The sequence below is a fragment of the Aquarana catesbeiana genome, linkage group LG04, assembly GCF_042186555.1.
Source record: "Aquarana catesbeiana isolate 2022-GZ linkage group LG04, ASM4218655v1, whole genome shotgun sequence".
NCBI lineage: Eukaryota > Metazoa > Chordata > Amphibia > Anura > Ranidae > Aquarana > Aquarana catesbeiana.
In genome coordinates, this window is record NC_133327.1 from 235,408,091 (window position 1) to 235,427,176 (window position 19,086).

At 45.7% G+C, this 19,086-nt stretch overlaps 1 protein-coding gene across 1 annotated transcript in view; it reads left to right on the forward strand.

Moving 5' to 3' along the window:
* The first annotated feature begins 3,576 nt into the window (after positions 1-3,576).
* The window catches only part of USP13 (ubiquitin specific peptidase 13), a 141,703-nt gene continuing 126,193 nt past the window's right edge, over positions 3,577-19,086 (forward strand). Inside the window, exon 1 of the mRNA XM_073626270.1 lies at positions 3,577-3,797. Coding sequence (XP_073482371.1) covers positions 3,687-3,797 — 111 coding nt within the window. The 5' untranslated portion in view covers positions 3,577-3,686. The remainder of the gene's footprint in view (positions 3,798-19,086) is intronic.

Below are 19,086 nucleotides of genomic sequence, written 5' to 3' on the forward strand. Positions count from 1 at the left end.
GTTAGAGGCTGCAGACATGGTACAGGAGGTGGTTAGAGGCTGTGGACATGGTACAGGAGGTGGTTAGAGGCTGCGGACATGGTACAGGAGGTGGTTAGAGGCTGCGGACATGGTACAGGAGGTGGTTAGAGGCTGCGGACATGGTACAGGAGGTAGTCAGAACATGTGTACAGGATACAGAAGGTAGTGAGAGGATGTGCACAGGATACAGGAGGTGGTCAGAGTATGTGCACATGATACAGGAGGTGGTCAGAGTATGCAGACATCTAGAGGGAGCACACAGAGGGGTCAGTCATGTAGGAGGAGCACACAGACGGGTCAGTCTTGTAGTGGGAGCACATCCATGTATCCATGTAGGGGGAGCACACAGTGGGGTAAAGTCCTGATAAGAGCTGTCACAGGAGGGCTCTCACACAGGACACATTTCAGGCAGGGCGGTGAGGTTGGCACACTCAGGGTGATCAGGCAGGGTGGTGAGGTTGGCACACACAGGGTGATCAGGCAGGTCGGTGAGGTTGACACACACAGGGTGATCAGGTTCCTGTTCTTAGTGGAGGTGGGGTCCCTTTCCCCAAGGGGGATGGAGTCCCTGTCCCCGGGGAAATGGAGTTTCTGTCCCCAGGTGAGATAGGATCCAAGTCCCCAGGTGAGAAGGGGTCCCAGTCCCCAGGGGAGAAGGGAGTCTCTGTTCCCAGGGGAGAAGTGGTCCCAGTCCCCAGGGGAGATAGGATGCCAGTCCCCAGGGGAGATGGGTGTCCCTGTCCCCAGGAGAGAAGGGGTCCCAGTCCCCAGGGGAGATAATATTCCAGTCCCCAGGGGAGATAATATTCCAGTCCCCAGGGGAGAAGGGGGGTCCCTGTCCGGTGGGGAGAAGGGGGGTCCCTGTCCAGAGGAGAGATGGGGGGGTCCCTGTCCCCAGGGGAGAAGGGGGTCACTGTCCCCAGGGGAGAAGGGGTTCCTGTCCCCAGGAGAGAAGGGGTCCCAGTCCCCAGGGGATATAAGATTCCAGTACCCAGGGGAGAAGGGGGGTCCCTGTCTGGAGGGGAGAAGGGGGGTCCCTGTCCCCAGGGGGGAAGGGGGCCCTGTCCCCAGGGGAGATAGGATGCTAGTCCCCAGGGGAAAAGGAGGGTCCCTGTCCCCAGGGGAGAAGGTGGGTCCCTGTCCTTAGGTGAGTGGTCTAGAGGGTCCAGGGGAGATGGAGTGGGGTATGCAAGCTCTTGGGAACAGGGATCTCTGATGGGCTTTCTTAAACAGCAGTGTAGGTCACTTACACATACATAGCTATTCACGGCCCCACCCCCGTGTCAATCCAAGCTCCCCTGACAAATACGCTGCTTATGCAGGAGGCCCGCCTCCTTCCTCTAGAGCAGCCTAGGGGCAGGGCTGGATGCAGTGCTGCTCCTGACGTTATTAAGCCATCAGTGTTCCCAGAGGAGTTCTCCCTTACATCAGTGTTCTCAGAGGAGTTCTCCCTTACATCAGTGTTCTCAGAGGAGTTCTCCCTTACGTCAGTGTTCCCAGTGGAGTTCTCCCTTACATCAGTGTTCGTAGCGGAGATCTCCCTTACATCAGTGTTCCCAGCGGAGTTCTCCCTTACTTCAGTGTTCCCAGCAGAGTTATCCCTTACATCAGTGTTCCCAGCAGAGTTCTTCCTTACATCAGTGTTCCCAGCGGAGTTCTCCCTTACATCAGTGTTCCCACTGATGTAAGGTGGGTGCAATTCTGCCAGCACTCATATGCACTCATATGTCTATTTCCCAAAGACAACCTCTGGATATGACGCTGAGCATGTGCACTCAGTTTCTTTGGTCAACCATGGTGAGGCCTGTTCTGAGTGGAACCTGTCCTGTTAAACCGCTGTATGGTCTTGGCCACTGTGCTGCAGCTCAGTTTCAGGGTCTTGGCAATCTTCTTATATCTTAGGCCATCTTTATGTAGAGAAACAATTATTTTTTACAGATCCTCAGAGAGTTCTTTGCCATGAGATGCCATGTTGAACTTCCAGTGACCAGTATGAGAGACTGAGAGCGATAACACCAAATTTAACACACCTGCTCCCCATTCCCACCTGAGACCTTGTAACACGCAACTAGTCACATGACACCGGGGAGGGAAAATGGCTAATTGGTCCAATATGGACCTTTTCACTTAGGGGTGTACTCACTTTTGTTGCCAGCAGTTTAGACATTAATGGCTGTGTGATGAGTTATTTTGAGGGGACAGCAGATTTACACTGTTATACAAGCTGTACACTCACTACTTTACATTGTAGCAAAGTGTCATTTCTTCAGTGTTGTCACATAAAAAGGTAGAATTAAATATTTACAAAAATGTGAGGGGTGTACTCACTTTTGTGAGATACTGTGTGTTATATGGTCAGTGGGAGGTTAAAATGGCATTACCTATCAAAGATAGATGAGGTCAAAGTTCAGTGATATCTTTCATATATAATACCATTTGAAAATCTCTAACCTGGCAATTTGACAACAATTCACACCTTTAGCCACAAATGCAGACTTAAAGGGGCAGTGGTTGCGGAAGGGGTGATAAAAACATACCTCCTCTGTGTGTTTTTGCTGCCCCTCCACTGCAATCTAAACCTTGGGGCCTCTTTCATATGGGTGGCCTGAGAGTTGTAAAAGCATGCAGTTGAGCCATGGTTTTACCGCCCTCTGACCACACACTACCATACAAAGAGAGGGGGCTGTACACCGGCTGCAGCAAATTTAACACGGTTTGTTGAGCCACTGCCAGACTATGGTTGCCACCTCATCCCTTTAAACCCTAGCACATATTAATTACACAGGTTCTGAGGCTGATTAAGGTGGTAATTAAACTCACTTGGTGCCTTATCTACATTAAGCTAGCCTCAGAACCTGTGTAATTCATGTGTTCGGGTTTAAAGGGATGAGGTGGCAACCCTATGCCAGACAAACTATCCCATTTAAGTCAATGGGGCTGTAAACACAAGCCAAAGGCTTGGTTTGTGGTTGTGGTGCATTACTCCTATTAAAATTCGATAGCAAAAAAAAAAAAAAAAAGAAAAAAATACAGGCATTTAGGACAGGGCAGGATTGCCTCCTGAATATGTGGCAGCGGCTGTTTATCCACCCTCTTTAAAGTGACCCACCTTGGATTGCTTCTTAGAGGCTGCCCAAGTGTAAATTTGGCCTTCTATAGATTTCTCCTCACTTCCTGTTTTGGGGACAAAGTTTTACCAAACAGGAAATTAGGGAAAATCTGCAAAAGGACCTCGGATGGCAATACAGCGCTGGCCTTTCCCTTAGGACAGTGTTTGTTTTGCTGGTGGAGATCTGTCCTGACTTCCTGTACAGAGGACAATCTCCTCCCCAGACAGGAAGTGAAGGAATCTCTCCACTTGCCATGGGCCCCAATCTTTCCCCACTCCACCCATAACTAAGAAGTCCACTTATGTGTGTGACGATGATTTCCAGCCTGGTTATAGATGGGAAGACGGGCATTTGTGTCAGGTCTATAAAGAAAATAAAAGTTAGCCCTCTCTATAAATAGGCATTACTGGCAGAGTTAGCCCCCTCCCTCCCAGGACCCAGAGCTGGTGTGATCTGCTATTGGATTAAAATAGCATCATCTGTCCTGCCCTCCCATGCCGGGGCCGCTGGGTGTACAGTCACACAGCATTGTTTGGGAGCAGCAGGAATGTGAAGATGGCTGCAGACCTGGGAGAGCTGCTTGTCCCTTACATGCCCACCATCAGAGTGCCCAAGTCAGGGGACCGAGTCTACAAGACGGAGTGCGCCTTCTCCTATGAATGCCCTGTGAGTGCCTGTCCTCCATGCATTGCATGCCTTGTGTGCTCCTTCTCCCATCACCTACTTACCGCATGTCACATGTGGGCAGCTGTCACCTCTCCCCGGTGCCCGCACACCCCTACACGTGGGATGGGTACACCAACCTTCCCTGCTTCATAGCGATCGCTGTGTGCAACACTAGGACAGGTGAACAGGGGCCATGGACATGTTGTCAGCTCTCAGAATGTGTCCTATATGGATCCTGTACTGTGTACTGCATGGATCTTATACAAAGTCCTATATGGATCCTATACTGTGTACTGCATGGATCCTATACAAAGTCCTATATGGATCCTATACTGTGTACTGCATGGATCCTATACAAAGTCCTATATGGATCATATACTGTGTACTGCATGGATCTTATACAAAGTCCTATATGGATCATATACTGTGTACTGTATGGATCTTATACAGTGTCCTGTACAGGTACTATACTGTGTACTGTATGGATTTTATACAATGTCTTACATGGATCCTATCCTATACTGTGCACTGTATGGATCTTATACAATGTCCTACATGGATCATATCCTATACTGTGCACTGTATGGATCTTATACAATGTCCTACATGGATCCTATCCTATACTGTGCACTGTATGGATCTTATACAATGTCCTACATAGATCCTATCCTATACTGTGCACTGTATTGATGTTATACAATATCCTACATGGATCCTATACTGTTGTCTGTATGGATCTTATACTGCGTAGTGTATGGATCTTATACAATGTCCTACATGGATCCTATACTGTGTCCTGTACAGGTACTATGCTTGGTCCTGTATGGGTCCTATACAGGTCCTATACCATGTCCTAATTGGATCCTGTTTTGTGTTCTATGTGGATCTTATACTGTGTTCTGTATGAGTCCTATACAATGTCCTGTATGGGTGATATACCTTGTCCTGTATGGATCCTATACTGTGACCTGTGTGGATTTTATACGATGTTCTGTATGAGTCATATACAATGTCCTATATGGATTCTATACTGTGACCTGTGTGGATCTTATACCATGTCCTATATGGATCTTATACCGTGTCCTGTACGGGTCCTATACCATGTCCTATATTGATCCTATATTATGTCCTGTGTTGATCTTATACCATGTCCTATATGGATCTTCTACAATGTCCTATATGGATCCTATTCCGGATCCTATATTGGGGGTTATGTATGGGTCATATAAAATGTCCTATATCATGTCTTATACCGTGTCCTGCGTGGGTCCTATATCGTGTGCTGTATGGGTCCTATTCCTTGTCCTCTATGGATTTTTTTTACCATGGCTTGTCAGGATCCTAAATGGTGTCCTGTATGAATGCCATGCCAAGTCTTGTACAGACCCTATACGGTTTTCTGTATGTCTCCTATGCCGTGTCCTGTATGGGTTTGGAATTGTGTCATATATGGGTTCTGTACCCTACCTATATGGATGATATGTCCTGTATCTATCCTATACAGTGTTCTGTATGGGTCCTATACAATGTGCTATATCGTCTTATACTGTGTCCTGTATGGCTCCTATACTGTGTCCTGTATGGGTTCGGTATTGTGTCATATATGGGTTCTTTACCCTACCTATATGGATGCCATGCTATGTCCTATATGGATCCTATACAGTGTTTTGTATGGGTTCTATACAATGTCCTATATTGTGTCTTATACCTTCTCCTGTATGGATCCTATACAGTGTGCTGTATGGATGCCATGCCAAGACTTGTACGGACCCTATACTGTTTTCTGTATGTGTATGGCTCCTATTCTGTGTCCTGAATGTATCCTATACAGTGTCCTGTATGGATGCTTAGCCATGTCCTGTATGGACCCTATATTGTCCTGTATGGATCTTATGCTGCAGCCAGAAAGTCAGTACACAGCAATGACAGGCTGACTAGAGCCATAGCCGTTCACATGTGTCTGTGCATCTTGCGATTAGGAATAGATGATTGACCGTGAATGCAGACCGGCTTCCTGGGAGCGGCTGTTCACAACCACCTGTGATTCCATTCCGCTGAGGACCCTAATCGCAATTGTGAATGAGGCCTCAGAAATGTAAGAATTCCTTTTTTAATCATTAGAATGAATTCATGTGTGTACTCATATACATTTTATACATGTTTACATGCAAGTACAAGTATATCACGCAAAAATACTCATCTAGAAGGCAGGATTTGGGTAATTTTATGTCGCTGAATGCTACTCTATTCTCAGGTGTGAATGGGGCCTAATAGCTGCTTTAAGATCGGTAAAAAGCCATACGGTTATGAAAGCAGTGTGTTTTTTTATTTTTTGTTTTTTTGATATGTTTATTTTTTTACGCCATATGTAAGGTCATATTTCTCCTCTATTCCTGTTTTGGCAGCAACAAAAAATTGTGGATTTAACCTCACTTTCATTGCCAGTGACACTGGTGATCAGAGCAATTAGAGAGAGTGATACAGGCAGCAATAAAAACCTGAGAGGGGTACTAACCCCACCCACCCCTATCCAAATCTAAAAACAAAATTACCTTTTAGTTCTACTTTATACTGGGTGTGGTTTTACCCAATGCTGTTGCTTTTGGTTGTCAATAAGCTTTGAAAAATGCTGAATAATTATCACATCAGTTTTGGTGCTTCTGAGGTAATTCAGAATTCACTGCAGGTGTGGTTAACTTATCCTGTTATGTGGGAGACTGTCCTGTTATGTGGGAGACTGTCCTGTTATGTGGGAGACTGTCCTGTTATGTGGGAGACTGTCCTGTTATGTGGGAGACTGTCCTGTTATGTGGGAGACTGTCCTGTTATGTGGGAGACTGTCCTGTTATGTGGGCGACAGATGGTCACGTTATGTGGGAGACTGTCTTGTTATGTGGGAGACTGTCTTGTTATGTGGGAGACTGTCTTGTTATGTGGGAGACTGTCTTGTTATGTGGGAGACTGTCTTGTTATGTGGGAGACTGTCTTGTTATGTGGGAGACTGTCTTGTTATGTGGGAGACTGTCTTGTTATGTGGGAGACTGTCTTGTTATGTGGGAGACTGTCTTGTTATGTGGGAGACTGTCTTGTTATGTGGGAGACTGTCCTGTTATGTGGGAGACTGTCCTGTTATGTGGGAGACTGTCCTGTTATGTGGGAGACTGTCCTGTTATGTGGGCGACAGATGGTCACGTTATGTGGGAGACTGTCTTGTTATGTGGGAGACTGTCTTGTTATGTGGGAGACTGTCTTGTTATGTGGGAGACTGTCTTGTTATGTGGGAGACTGTCTTGTTATGTGGGAGACTGTCTTGTTATGTGGGAGACTGTCCTGTTATGTGGGAGACTGTCCTGTTATGTGGGAGACTGTCCTGTTATGTGGGAGACTGTCCTGTTATGTGGGAGACTGTCCTGTTATGTGGGAGACTGTCCTGTTATGTGGGAGACTGTCCTGTTATGTGGGAGACTGTCCTGTTATGTGGGAGACTGTCCTGTTATGTGGGAGACTGTCCTGTTATGTGGGCGACAGATGGTCACGTTATGTGGGAGACTGTCTTGTTATGTGGGAGACTGTCTTGTTATGTGGGAGACTGTCCTGTTATGTGGGAGACTGTCCTGTTATGTGGGAGACTGTCCTGTTATGTGGGAGACTGTCCTGTTATGTGGGAGACTGTCCTGTTATGTGGGAGACTGTCTTGTTATGTGGGAGACTGTCCTGTTATGTGGGAGACTGTCCTGTTATGTGGGAGACTGTCCTGTTATGTGGGAGACTGTCTTGTTATGTGGGAGACTGTCTTGTTATGTGGGAGACTGTCTTGTTATGTGGGAGACTGTCTTGTTATGTGGGAGACTGTCTTGTTATGTGGGAGACTGTCCTGTTATGTGGGAGACTGTCCTGTTATGTGGGAGACTGTCCTGTTATGTGGGAGACTGTCCTGTTATGTGGGAGACTGTCCTGTTATGTGGGAGACTGTCCTGTTATGTGGGAGACTGTCCTGTTATGTGGGAGACTGTCCTGTTATGTGGGCGACAGATGGTCACGTTATGTGGGAGACTGTCTTGTTATGTGGGAGACTGTCTTGTTATGTGGGAGACTGTCTTGTTATGTGGGAGACTGTCTTGTTATGTGGGAGACTGTCCTGTTATGTGGGAGACTGTCCTGTTATGTGGGAGACTGTCCTGTTATGTGGGAGACTGTCCTGTTATGTGGGAGACTGTCCTGTTATGTGGGAGACTGTCCTGTTATGTGGGCGACAGATGGTCACGTTATGTGGGAGACTGTCTTGTTATGTGGGAGACTGTCTTGTTATGTGGGAGACTGTCTTGTTATGTGGGAGACTGTCTTGTTATGTGGGAGACTGTCTTGTTATGTGGGAGACTGTCTTGTTATGTGGGAGACTGTCCTGTTATGTGGGAGACTGTCCTGTTATGTGGGCGACAGATGGTCACGTTATGTGGGAGACTGTCTTGTTATGTGGGAGACTGTCTTGTTATGTGGGAGACTGTCTTGTTATGTGGGAGACTGTCCTGTTATGTGGGAGACTGTCCTGTTATGTGGGAGACTGTCCTGTTATGTGGGAGACTGTCCTGTTATGTGGGCGACAGATGGTCACGTTATGTGGGAGACTGTCTTGTTATGTGGGAGACTGTCTTGTTATGTGGGAGACTGTCTTGTTATGTGGGAGACTGTCTTGTTATGTCGGAGACTGTCTTGTTATGTGGGAGACTGTCTTGTTATGTGGGAGACTGTCCTGTTATGTGGGCGACAGATGGTCACGTTATGTGGGAGACTGTCTTGTTATGTGGGAGACTGTCTTGTTATGTGGGAGACTGTCTTGTTATGTGGGAGACTGTCTTGTTATGTGGGAGACTGTCTTGTTATGTGGGAGACTGTCTTGTTATGTGGGAGACTGTCTTGTTATGTGGGAGACTGTCCTGTTATGTGGGCGACAGATGGTCACGTTATGTGGGAGACTGTCTTGTTATGTGGGAGACTGTCTTGTTATGTGGGAGACTGTCTTGTTATGTGGGAGACTGTCTTGTTATGTGGGAGACTGTCTTGTTATGTGGGAGACTGTCTTGTTATGTGGGAGACTGTCTTGTTATGTGGGAGACTGTCTTGTTATGTGGGAGACTGTCCTGTTATGTGGGAGACTGTCCTGTTATGTGGGCGACAGATGGTCACGTTATGTGGGAGACTGTCTTGTTATGTGGGAGACTGTCTTGTTATGTGGGAGACTGTCTTGTTATGTGGGAGACTGTCCTGTTATGTGGGAGACTGTCCTGTTATGTGGGCGACAGATGGTCACGTTATGTGGGAGACTGTCTTGTTATGTGGGAGACTGTCTTGTTATGTGGGAGACTGTCTTGTTATGTGGGAGACTGTCTTGTTATGTGGGAGACTGTCTTGTTATGTGGGAGACTGTCCTGTTATGTGGGCGACAGATGGTCACGTTATGTGGGAGACTGTCTTGTTATGTGGGAGACTGTCTTGTTATGTGGGAGACTGTCTTGTTATGTGGGAGACTGTCTTGTTATGTGGGAGACTGTCCTGTTATGTGGGAGACTGTCCTGTTATGTGGGAGACTGTCCTGTTATGTGGGAGACTGTCCTGTTATGTGGGAGACTGTCCTGTTATGTGGGAGACTGTCCTGTTATGTGGGAGACTGTCCTGTTATGTGGGAGACTGTCCTGTTATGTGGGAGACTGTCCTGTTATGTGGGAGACTGTCCTGTTATGTGGGAGACTGTCCTGTTATGTGGGAGACTGTCCTGTTATGTGGGAGACTGTCCTGTTATGTGGGAGACTGTCCTGTTATGTGGGAGACTGTCCTGTTATGTGGGAGACTGTCCTGTTATGTGGGCGACAGATGGTCACGTTATGTGGGAGACTGTCTTGTTATGTGGGAGACTGTCTTGTTATGTGGGAGACTGTCTTGTTATGTGGGAGACTGTCTTGTTATGTGGGAGACTGTCTTGTTATGTGGGAGACTGTCTTGTTATGTGGGAGACTGTCCTGTTATGTGGGAGACTGTCCTGTTATGTGGGCGACAGATGGTCACGTTATGTGGGAGACTGTCTTGTTATGTGGGAGACTGTCTTGTTATGTGGGAGACTGTCTTGTTATGTGGGAGACTGTCTTGTTATGTGGGAGACTGTCCTGTTATGTGGGAGACTGTCCTGTTATGTGGGAGACTGTCCTGTTATGTGGGAGACTGTCCTGTTATGTGGGCGACAGATGGTCACGTTATGTGGGAGACTGTCTTGTTATGTGGGAGACTGTCTTGTTATGTGGGAGACTGTCTTGTTATGTGGGAGACTGTCTTGTTATGTCGGAGACTGTCTTGTTATGTGGGAGACTGTCTTGTTATGTGGGAGACTGTCCTGTTATGTGGGCGACAGATGGTCACGTTATGTGGGAGACTGTCTTGTTATGTGGGAGACTGTCTTGTTATGTGGGAGACTGTCTTGTTATGTGGGAGACTGTCTTGTTATGTGGGAGACTGTCTTGTTATGTGGGAGACTGTCTTGTTATGTGGGAGACTGTCTTGTTATGTGGGAGACTGTCTTGTTATGTGGGAGACTGTCCTGTTATGTGGGCGACAGATGGTCACGTTATGTGGGAGACTGTCTTGTTATGTGGGAGACTGTCTTGTTATGTGGGAGACTGTCTTGTTATGTGGGAGACTGTCTTGTTATGTGGGAGACTGTCTTGTTATGTGGGAGACTGTCTTGTTATGTGGGAGACTGTCTTGTTATGTGGGAGACTGTCTTGTTATGTGGGAGACTGTCCTGTTATGTGGGAGACTGTCCTGTTATGTGGGCGACAGATGGTCACGTTATGTGGGAGACTGTCTTGTTATGTGGGAGACTGTCTTGTTATGTGGGAGACTGTCTTGTTATGTGGGAGACTGTCCTGTTATGTGGGAGACTGTCCTGTTATGTGGGCGACAGATGGTCACGTTATGTGGGAGACTGTCTTGTTATGTGGGAGACTGTCTTGTTATGTGGGAGACTGTCTTGTTATGTGGGAGACTGTCTTGTTATGTGGGAGACTGTCTTGTTATGTGGGAGACTGTCCTGTTATGTGGGAGACTGTCCTGTTATGTGGGAGACTGTCCTGTTATGTGGGAGACTGTCCTGTTATGTGGGAGACTGTCCTGTTATGTGGGCGACAGATGGTCACGTTATGTGGGAGACTGTCTTGTTATGTGGGAGACTGTCTTGTTATGTGGGAGACTGTCCTGTTATGTGGGAGACTGTCCTGTTATGTGGGAGACTGTCCTGTTATGTGGGAGACTGTCCTGTTATGTGGGAGACTGTCCTGTTATGTGGGAGACTGTCTTGTTATGTGGGAGACTGTCCTGTTATGTGGGAGACTGTCCTGTTATGTGGGAGACTGTCCTGTTATGTGGGAGACTGTCTTGTTATGTGGGAGACTGTCTTGTTATGTGGGAGACTGTCTTGTTATGTGGGAGACTGTCTTGTTATGTGGGAGACTGTCTTGTTATGTGGGAGACTGTCCTGTTATGTGGGAGACTGTCCTGTTATGTGGGAGACTGTCCTGTTATGTGGGAGACTGTCCTGTTATGTGGGAGACTGTCCTGTTATGTGGGAGACTGTCCTGTTATGTGGGAGACTGTCCTGTTATGTGGGCGACAGATGGTCACGTTATGTGGGAGACTGTCTTGTTATGTGGGAGACTGTCTTGTTATGTGGGAGACTGTCTTGTTATGTGGGAGACTGTCCTGTTATGTGGGAGACTGTCCTGTTATGTGGGAGACTGTCCTGTTATGTGGGAGACTGTCCTGTTATGTGGGAGACTGTCCTGTTATGTGGGAGACTGTCCTGTTATGTGGGAGACTGTCCTGTTATGTGGGAGACTGTCCTGTTATGTGGGCGACAGATGGTCACGTTATGTGGGAGACTGTCTTGTTATGTGGGAGACTGTCTTGTTATGTGGGAGACTGTCTTGTTATGTGGGAGACTGTCTTGTTATGTGGGAGACTGTCTTGTTATGTGGGAGACTGTCTTGTTATGTGGGAGACTGTCCTGTTATGTGGGAGACTGTCCTGTTATGTGGGAGACTGTCCTGTTATGTGGGAGACTGTCCTGTTATGTGGGAGACTGTCCTGTTATGTGGGAGACTGTCTTGTTATGTGGGAGACTGTCCTGTTATGTGGGAGACTGTCCTGTTATGTGGGAGACTGTCCTGTTATGTGGGAGACTGTCTTGTTATGTGGGAGACTGTCTTGTTATGTGGGAGACTGTCTTGTTATGTGGGAGACTGTCTTGTTATGTGGGAGACTGTCTTGTTATGTGGGAGACTGTCCTGTTATGTGGGAGACTGTCCTGTTATGTGGGAGACTGTCCTGTTATGTGGGAGACTGTCCTGTTATGTGGGAGACTGTCCTGTTATGTGGGAGACTGTCCTGTTATGTGGGAGACTGTCCTGTTATGTGGGAGACTGTCCTGTTATGTGGGCGACAGATGGTCACGTTATGTGGGAGACTGTCTTGTTATGTGGGAGACTGTCTTGTTATGTGGGAGACTGTCTTGTTATGTGGGAGACTGTCTTGTTATGTGGGAGACTGTCTTGTTATGTGGGAGACTGTCCTGTTATGTGGGAGACTGTCCTGTTATGTGGGAGACTGTCCTGTTATGTGGGAGACTGTCCTGTTATGTGGGAGACTGTCCTGTTATGTGGGAGACTGTCCTGTTATGTGGGAGACTGTCCTGTTATGTGGGCGACAGATGGTCACGTTATGTGGGAGACTGTCTTGTTATGTGGGAGACTGTCTTGTTATGTGGGAGACTGTCTTGTTATGTGGGAGACTGTCTTGTTATGTGGGAGACTGTCTTGTTATGTGGGAGACTGTCTTGTTATGTGGGAGACTGTCCTGTTATGTGGGAGACTGTCCTGTTATGTGGGCGACAGATGGTCACGTTATGTGGGAGACTGTCTTGTTATGTGGGAGACTGTCTTGTTATGTGGGAGACTGTCTTGTTATGTGGGAGACTGTCCTGTTATGTGGGAGACTGTCCTGTTATGTGGGAGACTGTCCTGTTATGTGGGAGACTGTCCTGTTATGTGGGCGACAGATGGTCACGTTATGTGGGAGACTGTCTTGTTATGTGGGAGACTGTCTTGTTATGTGGGAGACTGTCTTGTTATGTGGGAGACTGTCCTGTTATGTGGGAGACTGTCCTGTTATGTGGGAGACTGTCCTGTTATGTGGGAGACTGTCCTGTTATGTGGGAGACTGTCCTGTTATGTGGGAGACTGTCTTGTTATGTGGGAGACTGTCCTGTTATGTGGGAGACTGTCCTGTTATGTGGGAGACTGTCCTGTTATGTGGGAGACTGTCTTGTTATGTGGGAGACTGTCTTGTTATGTGGGAGACTGTCTTGTTATGTGGGAGACTGTCTTGTTATGTGGGAGACTGTCTTGTTATGTGGGAGACTGTCTTGTTATGTGGGAGACTGTCTTGTTATGTGGGAGACTGTCCTGTTATGTGGGAGACTGTCCTGTTATGTGGGCGACAGATGGTCACGTTATGTGGGAGACTGTCTTGTTATGTGGGAGACTGTCTTGTTATGTGGGAGACTGTCTTGTTATGTGGGAGACTGTCCTGTTATGTGGGAGACTGTCCTGTTATGTGGGCGACAGATGGTCACGTTATGTGGGAGACTGTCTTGTTATGTGGGAGACTGTCTTGTTATGTGGGAGACTGTCTTGTTATGTGGGAGACTGTCTTGTTATGTGGGAGACTGTCTTGTTATGTGGGAGACTGTCTTGTTATGTGGGAGACTGTCTTGTTATGTGGGAGACTGTCTTGTTATGTGGGAGACTGTCCTGTTATGTGGGAGACTGTCCTGTTATGTGGGAGACTGTCCTGTTATGTGGGAGACTGTCCTGTTATGTGGGAGACTGATGGTCACATTATGTGGGAGACTGTCCTGTTATGTGGGAGACTGTCCTGTTATGTGGGAGACTGTCCTGTCATGTGGGAGATGGTCCTGTCATGTGGGAGACTGTCCTGGTATAAAGGAGTTATGACAGAGATGATCACATTACGTAGGAGACTGTCCTGTTATGAGAGAGATTGTCACGTTATGTGGGAGACAGTCCTGTTAGGAGAGAGATGGCCATGTTATGAGGGAGACTGTCATGTTATAAGTGAGAGATGGTCATGGTATTTGGAGACTGTCCTGTTATGAGAGAGATGGTCACGTTACGTGGGAGACTGTCCTATCATGACAGAGATGGTCATATTATGAGGGAGACTGTCTTATTATCTCTGTTATGAGAGGGACTGCTCTGTTTACAAACAATGGTGGCCCCCAACAATACATGTGGTGATTTGTTCCCATAAATCCTTTTTGGCTGCCATGATCTGGGATGCCCATATCGGTATTGCTAAGCGATACATGAGAACCATTCCCTACACTCAGTGTGCTGAAGGGCAACCAGTGATTGTAGACTTTTCTCTGTGCCACCATCAAGCGACAAAATACACAACCTGGAAACAATTTTGGTGGTCCTCAAGTGGAGTTGCAACCCAGGATTTGAAAGCTTTGGGTTATGTAAAGAATACAGACTTTAATTGCACTTGAAGTTGCTTATGGAAAATGACCCTGCATTTGTGAATAATCATTGTGAAGCATCTAGAAGAATGCAGGCTTTCGCTGGCTATCAGATATATGGTAAATATGAGGTTCTGATCTGTTCAGAGATACTCATGGATGCCCTCTGAACTTGTATCTCCAGACTGGACAACTTGAGGAAAACAACGCTCATTTTAGCCCTGAGTTGTGGACCCAGTATTTACCATCTATCTGATAGCACATAAACCCATTAGAATGGGCCTATTGTAGTTTTTTGCATAGCCCATGGATTTTTTTTTTTTTATGTCAATCAGGAAACTTCATAGCAAGTTTTGTTATTACGGCCTCAGCTGTTACTGTATTGTCATAATGCTAATGGTTACTTGGCCTCCACGGCTGCACTTTAGATTGTATATAGGAAAGATGGAGTGTGTATTATGATTTGTATACCTAGACTTTGGCCATTACCATGTTAGATGTTCAGGCACCCCAACTTAGTACCTACATAAATATCGCCCACCCCCAGCAGGTTATATTGGCCCTCCTGCACAGTGAGGCCTCAAACCATGTTTGACAAAGTGCGATTTGCCCATGGAGTGGAAACACCTCCAGATAGCCGTACAATGAACAAATTGTTAGAGTACGTTTGACCTGAGTACAGTCCTATCTTGTTATAGAGGCAATTGGCAAATATTGTACTGGTTTTAAAGTAAGATATTAACCTCACCCTGTATTTGGCACACAAATCTAGATTTTTCTTATTCAGTGATGATTTTGTAATTCCCCAAGTAGGTAGACCTGTAATAGATTAGTGCCCATTTATATATTAGCGTTGTAACATATCCGTTCCATAAGTTGCGGACGCATGCATTTTTAAACAAAACACATGAATTGCAGCACACGCAGTGCACCAGTGTGTTGCATTACAAATTATGTGGCACATCTGATTTTCTGGACATTTTGGTGCATTGATTACAATAGGATGCCTTAACGCAACACAAGGATGTAAATGGGCTCTAACCACTATGGTTCTATTTTATGTTAGTTTATGTAATGAGGATATCAAAAGAACTGTGTATATCTTGTTTTTTATTTGGTACAAATGATAGGAGCTGCATTCCAAAGCACCATAGTGCAGAGCTGATGTCAGAGGCCAGATGAAAACTGTGAAGTCAATCTGTGATAGATTTGTTGAAGTTTTCCTCCAAGTGCTTTAGATGATTTTCCCAGCAAGTGCCTCCTCACTCCTGGTTTAGTTACTGGCTCCTACGTTAACAGTTTGTACTAGGAGTGATCCTAGAAAACCTGACACTGAAATATTATTATAAAACTATGTAAACCACACAACTGATGACATACTTTAATAGAGCGCACCATTCCAAATTAGCTGGTGTATTTTTTAATACGTGTCCTGCATTTTACATCCCAAGTCCATTTTAAAAGTGACTCAGCTGTCTGGCGTTCATCACGCATGCTGCACTAGTTATTTTTATCCCCACTCTTCAGGTCTCAAGTGTCAAGCAGCAGTTTACCCACCCAGTGGAAATCCAACAATTTCGAGAGGTCTGTAGGATGGGCCAACCCTCAATGACCATTTAACCTCATTTATAACAACGCAAAATACTGAATGATCTGTTTATGTCCAGGAAAAAAGCTCAGGGGCCGTTGTAGGAAAATCAGTCAATTTGTAAAGGCTGCATATACTTTTTTTTTCTTATTTATTTTAAGTGCATGCATTTTTTTCTGATGTGCCTATTATTTATATCCAACAATTGCATGAGTTTTAGGTTGTCACGTAAACAGTTACCAAACATCATATTGACAAACTATTTACAACACTCTTCTGGTGGTATATTTTCATTAGAAAGTCCTGCACCTGTTTTATGAATTTTTTTGTGATATTGCTATCAACAGTTTTAATGTATGCTATAAATTCAGGTACTTCTTTGTGCCACTCTTAACAGTGTGTCTCTATGGCTGTGACCAATTCAGAAAGAATTACCCTCAGTTCTTAGACAAGGAAACTAGAGGTAGTAATGACCAACCACAAGGCTCCATTCACACTTGTAACATCAAAGTCGCATGACAAGTCATTCCCCATGTTTTCTAATGATAAACATTCATGTACAGTGCATCCAGAAAGTATTTAGTGCTTCACTTTTTCCACATTTTGTTATGTTACAGCCTTATTCCAAAATTAATTAAATTAATTTTCCTCAAAAGGCTACAAACCATACCCCATAATGACAACGGGAAAGAGGTTTGTTTGAAATCTTTGCAGATTTATCAACAATAAAAAACAAAACAAAAAAATCCCATGTACATAGGTGTTCACAGCCTTTGCCATGACACATATAATCACACACATAGGTTGGACTTGATAGACTCGTGTCTTTTTTTTCAACCTCACCTACTATGTAACTCAAATTTAGCTCAAGTGCATCCTTTTTCCACTGATCATCCTTGAGATGTTTCTACAACTTGATTGGAGTCCGCCTGTGAGTAGTTCAGTTGATTGGACATGATTTGGAAAGGCACACACCTGTCTATATAAGGTCCAAGTTAACAGTGCATGTCAGAGCACAAACCAAGCCATAAAGTCCAAGGAGTTGTCTGTAGACCTCTGAGACAGGATTGTATTGAGGCACATATCGTGGGAAGGGTACAGAAAACTTTCTGCAGCATTGAAGGTCCCAATGAGCACACTGGCCTCCATCATCCATAAATGGAAGATGTTTTGAACCACCAGGACTCTTCCTAGAGCGGGCCACCCGGCCAAACTGAGCAATCGGAGAAGAAGAGCCTTGGTTAGGGAGGTGACCAAGAACCGGATTGTCACTCTGACAGAGCTCCAGCGTTTCTCTGTGGAGAGAGGAGAACCTTCTAGAAGAACAACCATCTCTGCAGCACTTCACCAATCAGGCCTGTATGGTAGAGTGGCCAGACGGAAGCCATTCCTCGGTAAAAGGCACATGACAGCCCACCTGGAGTTTGTCAAAAGGCACCTGAAGGACTCTCAGACCATGAGAAACAAAATTCTCTGGTCTGATGAAACAAAGATTGAACTCTTTGGCCTGAATGGCAAGCATCACGCTGGAGGAAATCAAGCACCGCTCATCACCTGGCCAATACCATCCCTTCAGTGAAGCATGGTGGTGGCAGCATCATGCTGTGGGGATGTTTTTCAGCAGCAGGAACTGGGAGACTAGTCAGGATCAAGGGAAAGATGAGTGCAGCAATGTACAAAGACATGCTTGATGAAAACCTGCTCCAGAGCGCTCTGGACCTCAGACTGGGGCGAAGGTTCATCTTCCAACAGGACTAAGACCCTAAGCACACAGCCAAGATAAGGAGTGGCAAAGGAATGGCTATGGGACAACTCTGTGAATGTCCTTGAGTGGCCCAGCCAGAGCCCAGACTTGAACCTGATTGAACATCTCTGAAGAGATCTGAAAATGGCCGTGCACTGATGTTGCCCATCCAACCTGATGGAGCTTGAGAGGTCCTGCAAAGAAGAGAGGGAGAAACTGCCCAAAAATAGGTGTGCCAAGCTTGTACCATCATACTCAAAAAGACTTGCGGCTGTAATTGCTGCCAAAGGTGCTTCAACAAAGTTTTGAGCAAAGGCTGTGAATACTTATGTACGTGTGATATTTTTATTTTTTCGTTTTTTATTTTTAATAAATTTGCAAATATTTCAAACAAACTTTTTCACATTGTCATTATGGGATATTGTTTGTAGAATTTTGAGGAAAATAATGAATTTAATTCATTTTGGAATAAAGTTGTAACTGAAAATGTGGAAAAAGTGAAGCTCTGTGAATTTTCCGGATGCACTGTATGTGCAACTTAAAGTTGCAGCGACTTCAAAGTAGTTCATGCACTACTTTAGTCTGACTTTCATGCAACTTGAGGGCCATAGACTTCAATGTTAAAGCGCAGTTCCAGGCTTTTTTTTTTTAGTTTATTAACAGTCAACAGCTACAAAAAGTGTAGCTGCTGACTTTTAATAAACAGACACTCGCCTGTCCAGCGAAACGACCGCACGGAGCCTCGCTCCTCTCCCCCTCCCCCCTAGCACCTAGCATGAAAGGCGTACCTGAATGTTATACAATGAAACAGTTGTCCATTATCACAGAGCCAAAGTTGTATCCAAGTTGCACCCCCCAAAGTCGGAGCAACTTTGGAGTTATACAAGTGTTAATGGAGTCTAAAGCTGGTCATCTACGGTTTGGTTTTAAATTTTTTTTTCCCGACTTTTTCCTTTTAAGGAAAGAAAAAAAAAAAACTAGCAGATTCCTCTATTTACACAAAGAGGTGGATGGAGGAATTCCCCCACCAGGACATTGTATTCTGACAGCGGGGATCACACCACTGATCGACAGGAGTTGATTAAATGGCCACACAATGTCCAAATTTGGCTTTTCTCTTCTGGACCTGATGAATTTTGATCAGTGTGTTGCGATCGTGCCAACCAATCAAGACCAAAGACCAGCATCCAGAAGAAGCTGGGTAGAAGATGCCGGTGAAGGACCTCACCTCCACTTTAAGTTGGTATACAGAGACAGGCCTGGAGTGTTCATAGCGCAGCTGTGTATTAAAGAGCAGGATATGAGAAATGTTTATGTGCACAAAATTCCTCAGCTGTTGCGCCCGTCTGACTGATAGGCACCGTGGCCAGGC